The 10,404-nt window shown below is 39.2% G+C and overlaps 1 protein-coding gene across 4 annotated transcripts in view; it reads right to left on the bottom strand.

Moving 5' to 3' along the window:
* Window positions 1-6,027: 6,027 nt before the first annotated feature.
* PI15 (peptidase inhibitor 15) overlaps window positions 6,028-10,404 on the bottom strand; it is a 45,411-nt gene continuing 41,034 nt past the window's right edge. For all 4 annotated transcript variants that reach the window (XM_017962118.3, XM_021942450.2, XM_017962116.3 and 1 more), the window contains 3 exons: window positions 10,234-10,315; window positions 6,725-6,801; window positions 6,028-6,258 (listed from right to left, as the gene is read on the bottom strand). In XM_017962118.3, coding sequence (XP_017817607.1) covers window positions 10,309-10,315 — 7 coding nt within the window. In that variant the 3' untranslated portion in view covers window positions 6,028-6,258; window positions 6,725-6,801; window positions 10,234-10,308. The remainder of the gene's footprint in view (window positions 6,259-6,724; window positions 6,802-10,233; window positions 10,316-10,404) is intronic.

Below are 10,404 nucleotides of genomic sequence, written 5' to 3'. Positions count from 1 at the left end.
CAACCTCTGCCTCCCAGATTCAAGCGATTCTCCTGCCTCAGCCTCCCAAGTAGCTGGGACTACAGGTACCCATCACCGCGCCTGGGTAATTTTTGTATTTTTAGTAGAGATGGGGTTCCACCATGTTGGCCAGGATGGTCTCCAATTCCTGACCTCAGGTGATCCACCTGCCTCGGCCTCCCGAAGTGCTGGGATTACAGGCGTGAGCCACCGCGCCCAGACTATACTTCTTTTTAACACTGTTTCTTTTCTTACTTAAGCATCAATAGAAAACACCATAGGTCACAGGTTCAAACAAGGCCATGGTCCATTTGCGGTTTTCCCAGTGATGTGGCCACTGCAAATTAACCCAGTAGTTGATTTGCTTTCCAGTTTTAGAATTCACTTTAACTTTCTTTACTAAATGTTAGAAGACATCCTGAGCCTGGTCCGTTGGTTGCTTGTTGGATGTCAGGGAAACATGTCTTCCTCAGAGAAAAGGGCTTTGGCTGTAAGGTAACTCTTACCAAATGAAGTTTTGATGACTTAAGTGTAAATGAATCAGAGCATACATATTATATTTCCGTTGAAATACACTGGGATTTAAACATTAAGGAGCAAATGGCTTGGCAAAATGAATTAGGAGGCTTTGCCAAACCCAAAACATAAAAAAAAAAAAAAAGAAAAGTCAGGCTATTTGCAGAATTCTAACTACCAATAGTTTTGCCTATCCCTAAAGTTTATAGTTTGGCATTAATCGTGAAATCTGGTAGAGCAGGACTGAAAAACCGAGAGGAGAAGTAGATTACCATCTAATTGCCATTTATTTGTCACTGTGTTTTCCAGAGTTAGCTTTCTAGCACATTTTAAATCTACATTCAGAGTAATAGATTTTCTGTTCTGACTTGGGTTCACATGCTGCTTCTGCTAGTTACCAGTTATTTAACCTTAAGCAAGTAACTTAATATCTCTGTACCTCAGTTTCCTTATCTTGAAAATGAGCAAAATTATACAATGTTACCTATATATATATAATATATTTAAGAGCCTTGAGCTGAACCAAGCACACAGTAAGTGCTCAATAAATATTAACTATTAATTATCAGATAGTAAACCGCTTTGGTTACTAAAGACCAGCCACTTGTAAATAACTTTACTTTCCCCAATACCTACTGGAATTGGAGGAGTTAAACATCCAGACTGTAGGTCAGGTGTTTGGCTCAAGCTCCCACACACTTGTTCCTAAATTCTCTAGTTTCTTCTCCCCTCTATCTATTTCTCTCTTGAGGTTGCTCTTGCATTCCCTCTGCGGAAGAGGTGTTGTAGTGACTACTTTTGTCAAGACAGTTAGGACCATATTCTACTCCTCTGCTGCTGCACCAGGACTTACAAGACTATGGTAACTCCATTCCTTGTTCCTTCTGGTGCTCTCACCAGGGAAGAGGGTGCTATCACAACACCTCCCCCAACTCCAGCATATACACCCTGCTTTAGTTCATTTGTGCTGCTATAACAAATATCTGAGACTGGGTAATTTACAAATAATAGAAATTTATTATCTTACAGTTCTGAAGGCTGGGAAGTCCAAGATCAAAACACTGGCGGGTTTTGTGTCTGGTGAGGGACATCTTGCCACATCCTCACATGGCCAAAGAATGAAAGAACAAAGAAAAGGGGACTAATGCTATGTCCTCATACGACGAAGAGGAGAAGGGCAAAAAGAGCCAAAGCTGGATGCCTTCAGTGCTTTTGTAAGGCATTAATCTATTCATGAAAATGGAACCGTCACAACATATCAACTCCCCCAAATGCCCCACCTCTTATTACCACCACAATGGGTATTAGCTTTCAACATAAACTTTGGAGGGAATACATTTAAACTGTAGCACACCCCAAACTTTGACATCACCACTTGAAGTGTTAATACCAGAAAGCAAAGCATAATCCTATCTTGAAGTGGTAGATTTTCTCTTGGATGGTGCTCAAAACTGATCTTCCCTCACTCATTCATTTATTCATCAAATATATGTTGAGGATACAACAAATCATTTGATGTGTTATAGGAATCATTTTTATAAAAGATAGGGAACTTCATTTATCCCTGCCATTCAGAAACTTGCAATCTGGCTGAGGAGACCCATAAATCCTGACCGGGATGTTGTAGAGCAGACTACCGGTAAATGATGAACTGAGAGGAACACACTGTGGTGCCACAGGAGACCAAGAGGAAGGCTGAAGGCTCTGCAAACTGGTGGGCAAAAGCAAGGCTTTGTGCAAGAGGTAGAAATAGAAAGTTAGCTCATGGGAAGTCAGGCAGTTATTAAATCGAACAAAGGAGAAGGGAAGCTGGTTCTGGGAACTCAGAGGAGCACAAGCTGAGCACAAAGGGAGGGAATTCCCCCAGGAAAAAAACAAAATACAGTTTGGTGAGAAAATACAGACATGTTTTTGAGGAACGTTGCATATAGGGAATACATACAAAAGAAATCATCCTTGAAGTATATACAGCCTAATGAGGCTATTGGCTGGTGTTGCATGAATAGGGACACCCAAGGTAAACTGGGGCATGGAGAAGTACCTGCACCTGTATCTCCAGTTTTCTTGGTAAGATCCAACAGCTGCTTGATTCTGAAATTAAAGCTGTCTTTTTTATTACCAATGTCATCAAGTAATCTAAGTATGTGTACAAATTGCAATAACCTACCAACCTGACTGTCTGCCCATCAGCTGCCTCTCTACTCTGTGTGAAAGTTTTTGCTACTCCCCCCTCCTCTCCTCTCCTCTCCTCTCCTCTCCTCTCCTCTCCTCTCTTCTCCTCTCTTCTCCTCTCCTCTCCTCTCCTCTCTTCTTGTCTTCCTTTTCTTCTCCTCCTCTTCCTCCTTCCTCCTCTTTTTTCTTTTAGGCTCTGATAGTTTTCTTTCACTCTTAGTCCATCAACTTTAACAAGAAACAAAATGGAACTGTAATGTATATCATAAATTATGTATCTGAGTTTGTCTATCATCATGTTGCAGGTTCTCTTATATTTCAAATAATTACAAGCAATTTGTTCCTCTGTCAGCCCTTTTTTGATGGTTCAGTGCTGTGGAAGGGAGGGGTGGAACCTGGAGACAAGGACATATATAACCTTGGTGATTTTTGTAATGAGCGTCCATCAACCTTTTAACACATATACATACACTCTCTCTCTCTCTCTCTCTCACAAACACACACACACACACACACACACTATTTATTTATTAATTTATTTACTTATTTATTTTGAGATAAGAGCCTCACTGTGTCGCCAGGTTTGAGTGCAGTTGCACAATCTTGGCTCACTGCAACTTCTGCCTCCCAGGTTCGAGAGATTCTCCTGCCTTAGCATCCCAAGTAGCTGGGACAACAGGCACACACCACCCAGCTAATTTTTGTATTTTTAGTAGAGACAGGGTTTCACCATTTTGGCCAGGATGGCCTCGATCTCTTGACCTCGTGATCTGCCACCTCAGCCTCCCAAAGTGCTGAGATTACAGGCACTAGCCACCGTGCCCAGCCACACATACTATTAATATATATTCATCATTAATTCCATAAAACCTTATCAGGGACTTAACATATGCCAGGCACTATTCTAGGAAGTGGGAATGCAGCAGTGGACAAAAAAAAAGAAAATTTAAAAAAAAATTCATGGAACTTTATTCTAGAAAGGGAGGGAAACTAGAATCAAACAAGATAATATCATTTGTCATGTGGCAGAATAAAGCAGGAGAAGGGATGAGGATGGTCGCCATCACACACACATGATCACTACCCTGCTGTAGTCTCTGTTCAGATAATAATTTTGTGTCTTTAATAATATGGAGATTTTCAAAGATAAGACTGGAATGGAGAAAACCTAAGTGTCTTATACTCAAACTTTTCCTTTCCATTAATGGTAAAACTGTAGACCACAATCACAAATAAGTATGTCAGTATTTCAGTTGTATTTAGAGTTGTATTTAAGTTGTATTTAGTAATACATATATATACACACACACAATATATAATGCAATATATGTTTGTAGTTTTTATATATTATATGTAATGTATGTGTTTATATATTATAGGTAATATATGTAGAAAGTAAATTTATTATGTAATATATCATTTAATTATTATATATCATATATTATCTATAAACATTTTATATATCTTTCTCTCTATATAAAATACATATATATATTTACTCTCTAGTGGAATTTAAAGTGTTCGAAAGTCTTACTTTTGGTGCTCTGAGAGTCTGACAGTGAACCCCAACTCACCTGACATTTTTCCCCCGGGGAACATGGATGCTGGGTGCAAGTGAAACGCCAACTGACCTCTGACACCCCAGAGTTCCCAAGTCCAGTATACACTCTGGTCCTGACTCCCAACCACTCCCCAATCCTAGACCTCAAATACCAAGAAGTTCCAAAATTGATTCTTGGCCCTTTCACTCCTTCTCGTTTCCAATATGATTCACAAAGCCTGTGAAAATAGACCTGTACCTAATTATCTCCCATAGTTGTGTAAAGTTCGTTTATTTGAGTAAACGTTCTATGGATTTCCTCTCATTAGGGCAAAATCACTGTTAGACATTTCACAGGCATGTGTGATTGAACACAAGGAGAAAGTGGGTGACAGGTGGCTAAACTCAGCAGGATACTGGCAACATTTCTATGAGAAAATATCTACTCTTAATATTGAAGAAGTGACATAGATTAATTAATTAAAGTACTTTTTTAATGCTAGTGAATGAAATATAACTTTAAGAAATTTTAACAAAGCATTCTACAAAAGTTTACAAAGTCTAAGAAGAATTGTATCACTAGTTAGGAGATTAATTCTGTAAATTTTACAAATTCATTGTTTATACTTGCTATTTCTTTTGCCTGGAATGCGCTTCCCTTTGACTGACGAAACTCTTATCATTTGCAGTTCATTTCATGACCTACCTCTGCTTCTCTGATAGCATGGCTATACAAAATCTAATGCACATCTGTGCTCCTATAAAACACTAAGCTTTCCTCTGTTACTGATTTTTCGATCAGAAGCATAACAACTCAAATCTGATTTTCTCTTTATTTCCATTCTTTGTGATTGGTGGATAATTTGTCCTGAAACCTGTGCAGTTTCTTACTTCTATAATTTAAAAAGAGGCTCATTAGGGGTCACCAATGCTTCCAGGCAGATTTGGAAGTTTTAGGGACAGAAACTATGATCAACATCTTTAGACTGAGATAGGTTGAGATATAATTTGATGATCATTAGATTGAGATTTCACATTGACTACCGAATTACTGAATCCAGAGTGGATTAACTAGTTAATTGATTTATGCTTATATATAATCAGTTAATCGGTAGTCATTGAATAGCTACCTGTCACGCATTGTACAAAGCAGAATAAAAAGTTAGAATAATAGTTACCATTATTATTATAGGAATACATAATAATTTTAAAAATATCTAAATATATGATATAGGAGTGTAGAATTGCCTGCCATTGAAGAATTTGATAATTTTGATCAGAATATGGAAAATCTGAGATCCACTAAACAGAAATGAAATATTTACAATGAAAAGATTAAAAATGTGTTTTAGTGGGTTGTTCAAGATGAAAGAGAAGACTGTTCTTCCAGGCTTCCAACAGTTTTATCAGCAGGGTTTTTACTAAGAACCTTTTTACACAGAATGAGAATAAATAATTTTCGAAGTGTCAGAGTCAGAGTCAATCAAGACCTTTGGCTCCAGAGTGAATACCATTATGCTATTCTGCCTCTTCTATGTTCTGGAGGTTTTAGAAAGCCAGTATGAAGCTTGCTTGGACAGTACTGGCATGGAGCAGAAGGGTTTAGGAGGGGGTAAGCTAAAAGTTCACAAAAGCCTCTCTCCTACCTACTCTCCTCCCTTCCTCACCCCTCTCCAGGACTAAGGATAAAGAAAATGAGAGCATCAGGGTTATTTGTCCAATAGATGCAAGTCTGAAGTTGGTCTAAAGTCAGGATATCAATTAAAAGAGAAAAACACATGCGTACACAGGAACTGTTAGGCATTTCACATTCTGGTACCTAGAATTTCATTTATTCAGCAGTGGTGGCTTGAGCCAAAAAAATGCAGTCAATCAACCTTAAAGTTTCAAGTTGAACTGTACATATGTAGTTTCACAGGAGATTTTCCATGATAATGTATACAAAGTCACAAGATGACTGGAGTTCAGAGGTGGAACTTCATTCAGTGGAAGGACTAGAAGAACCAATTAGGAGCCTGGTGAATGGAGACCTAAGGACAAAAAGGAAAAGCCAGCAGAAAAGGCAAACTCAAGTCCTGGAGGGCTAGAATACCAAGGTCCTAGAGTGACTGGTTGGAATGAATTCTTGTAATTTTGAATAAGAGTTGTACTTTCTCATAACAAAAGTAGAGCTTAGTCACTTTTGAACACAGTTTCCCGTTCTTCAACTCCTCCCAATTTTCAATAGGATCAATCCAGATATCTGCCTTAGACAACCACCTCCCAGTAAAACCACCTCCCTAAGGACAGATGGATACAATTCTCTTGACTCACCCCACTGATCCCCACACCTTGCATGGACTATTCAGACAGGTCACAGTGATTCACAAAACTTGTGCCTGCTTGCTGTAAGTCAACTAATTAGAACTCCCTGCAGGTAATCTGCTTGGGTAATGCCCTGGACCCCAGTGAAGACTTTGCACCACAGTCCTTCTTTCTCTCTCATTTGCTTCTCACCTTCTGGTTGAGCCGAGTGTCCCCGTTCTCCCCTTCACATTGGCCCTGCAAAGTGTGCTGCCATCTTCTCTCTGAATCTGTTAAGTAATACACCATTTGTGTTATTTCATGTGTTTTGTTGTGTGGCCTTCTTTGCATCTCACCTGTTGGGCACACCCGAGCACAACTCTCCTCCTGCTCAGGGCCCTCCTAGAGAGTGGCTATCTTTGTTGGAATAAACTGAACACAGGCCAGCCAAGAGCTTCAAGGGCACCTGCTAGTATAAACAAGTTTCCTGTAAGAGAAACACCTGATCAGAGGTTAGACACTTAGGTATTAGGCCATCCACCAGGATAAAGGAGCATCCCATGGAAGGCATTCTGTAAACATCCACGACCACCTCCCCTGGAGCCATCAGGTCAGGGCTAGAATTATAGTCACTCTCCGGAGAGCGAGACCTCAAGACCAAATTAGAGGAAAATTTGACACCAGTTGTGCATTAGTCCATTCTCACATTGCTATAAAGAATTACCTGAAACAGGGTAATTTGTAAAGAAAAGAGGTTTAATTGGCTCACAGTTCTGCAGGCTGTGCAGGAAGCATGGTGCTGGCATCCGCTTGGCTTCCAGGGAGGCCTAAGGAAATTTACAATCATGGCAGAAAGTGAAGGGGGTCAGGCTTCTTAGCTGGCAGGAGCAGAAGCAGGAGAGAGAGAAGGGGAAGGTGCCACACACTTTTAAACGAACAGATCTCATGAGAACTCACTATCACAGGGACAGTACCAAGAGGGAGAATCCTAAAGTATTCATGAGAAATCCGCTCCCATGAGTTAATCACCTCTTGCCAGGCCCCACCTCCAACACTGGGGATTACAATTTGATGGAGATTTGGTGGGGACACAGATCCAAACTATATCATGTAGTGCTATGGAAGTTCACCTAGCACTGATCTAAGTTCTCTTGTTGTCTTCTTGCTTAAGTAGAAGGCCCCAGACCTTTAGTGTTAGCCTAAGTCTTAAGTGACACTATCTGAGAGTTACGGGACTTAAAGACTGAAAGAGCAGTTGGTATTATAGAGCAACACAAAAGAGACTGTCCAATCCACAGGCCTATTTTGCAGCCCACCATGTGGCAGAAACTGGTCTAGAATATGGGATCCTCTGTGGCCAACTCCTCAGACAAGCCTCATTGACTGTCTTTCTTCGAGCTGAATTCTTACAAATAGGAGGAGAAGTAAGTATCATAAATACTGTAGCCAAAAATAAACCAAAACAATCCGTGTATACAACATGTTCTGCCAATTAGACATTCCTGAATGAATCGATGCCAAAATATTGGGAACATAGAACAGCAAAAGACCCAAGCATGAGAGATTGCCAGGACATCACAATGGCTCATATTCCTTTGTCTTCACTCACACAAACTCACTTTCCAGAAACCTTCAGTTCATTCTCTCATCACCTAGTCCTGCCAGTGGTGTTGAACCTCTGTGGAAGAAGGGCAAAGTATAAAAGAAAACTTTTCCCACCTGTTACAAAGAAGGTCAGAGTGGCAGACTCCACTGGAAAAACCCCTGGAGTGGAGAATAAGAATAAGATTCTTATTCTTCCACAACACCCAAAGAAGGTATTTTTTTTTGTATTGGTATGAGCTGAGACTGCAGAAGCCTCCATAAAAATGTCCCTGATATACTCATGTGTGCAAAAAGACAGAATATGAAGACAAGGGTGCTATCTGTAGTGTGTGAAAAACTCACATGCTCCTTAGAAAGACTGTGCCAACACTGAGGCCAACCCCAAATGAGAACGAGAGAATGGGCTCATTACAGCCATACTCCCCTCAGTGCCTTAGCAAAGCCTCCACCTCTTGTTTAAACTCTGAAACAGAGCAAATATTTCAGGCACTGAAACACTTTTCCAATCACTGTTTCAATAAAGTAAATGACTCCTTAAAAGACACAAAGAGCTAGTGGAACTTTAGAGTGAAGAAGTCGTCCAGTTTTCCATTCAATGTGGTGGAGAGAGTACAGAAAGGGGGCTAGTTATATTAAAATCAGGTGAGCCCATAAGCGTATGTGCAGTGAAGCTGGGTGGGCTTCCCTTGTTTATTAAGGGCTCAAAGTATTAATGGACTTACATACTGAATGCACAGATATGTTATAAATAGGTCAAAGAGAAGGTAAGTTGTGTTTAGCTTTTTTGTTTGTTTCTTTGTTTTCTTTTCCCTAAGTTCTCTCTAAGCCAGAAATTGGTTTCCTACCTTTTGAAAAATTATTGTGTACAAGCAGGCACTGAGACCTCTGCCCAAGAACAAGCCCAGCTGCCGGCAGTGGTTAGTGGGAATGCCTATTTGTTCTTGGAAATGAAACCATCCGGGTGGTGTGGGGGTCAACTTTTGAACAAAACACTAAAAAGAAACAAATCGGAGGAATCTGGTGAAATTGAAACTTTTCATCCAAAGAAGATAATAATGACTGAATGGAAAATAATTTCATCCTCTCATATTTTTATTTCAAGAAGCATTGGAAGTTCTTTTATGGTCTAGAATTGCTGCCATAGCAGTGGATAATTGTGCTTGATTGGCAGTAGTTTATTGGAGATATTTCTTCTTTTAACCTCAGTTTAACTGATGGCAGTAAAACAAATTAACTGGGGAAATTGCTTTAAAGACAACCATTTTAAGTAAAAAGCCTGTCAACTAATTCTGGGTTCCTTTGGCTTCACATGCAAGAATAATCACATTAAAAAATAAGGACTGAAACTAATTGTAGGCATGGCCGGTTTCTAAACTGAGCTCAACTTGACTCAAGAGGATCCCTTCCAGGGGCTAACATGGTCTTACTAATGAACATACTTACATTTTAGGGGAAATATCAGTGTGGAATTTGTCCATTCATAGGTCATGCCCAGAAGCGCCCTGTTGTTTCCCATTTAGCAAATATGGGTGAAAAAGACAAAACACTACAAACTAGAACAGAAAAAACAGCCTTTCCTACTTATTGCTCGTATTGAATCAAGTGTGTATTACTGTTCTAGTTTCATAGGCTCTTCTTCCCATAGCAATAACAAGTCTTGGTAACATATTTTTTTTACCAGAAATATTTATTTTTTTCTAAAGTTCTCTCAGGATTCCATGAAAATTTCTTTGAAATTATTTTTTTCCTTTTTGTTCATGTGAAAGCCTTAAGTGGAAGTGTACTGAAGATTTAATTCACTTTTATAAAATAAGTTAATGTTTTATAACATGAAACGATAGCAATAAAGGTATTTTGTATTCTCTCCTTACATTGTTTCTCAAATCACTTCTTCTATCCAAGTTTCTGCTGAATGATTCATCAATACAAAATCCGGGGCTTGCAAGGCAAATCTCAAATTAGGCCACTTTCTGTAACTACTTGTGAACCTTAGATAACCAGTAGACAAACTCCATCTTGTGACAAAACAACAACAAAAGTATTCTAAAGAAAAAGTGAACCTAGTTGACAAAGCAAAAGTTAACATTAGCTTATGTTTGTTGTTACAAAAATGTTACCTTGCATATTCTTTGACTTCTATTTAATGTTCCCCAACTTTCAGTCTGCTCTTTGCTCAAATCTGGACATCCAATTCACCTTCTGGAGTAACAAAATAGCATTTATTCAAAAACCTATACCCATTTACATTTTACTGCATTGTACTTAAATCACATATTATTTCTATTTTT

The sequence above is a fragment of the Papio anubis genome, chromosome 8 (genome assembly GCF_008728515.1).
Source record: "Papio anubis isolate 15944 chromosome 8, Panubis1.0, whole genome shotgun sequence".
NCBI classification, from domain to species: domain Eukaryota; kingdom Metazoa; phylum Chordata; class Mammalia; order Primates; family Cercopithecidae; genus Papio; species Papio anubis.
The sequence above is the reverse complement of the archived record's forward strand: the minus strand, read 5'-3'. Positions and strand labels throughout refer to the sequence as shown.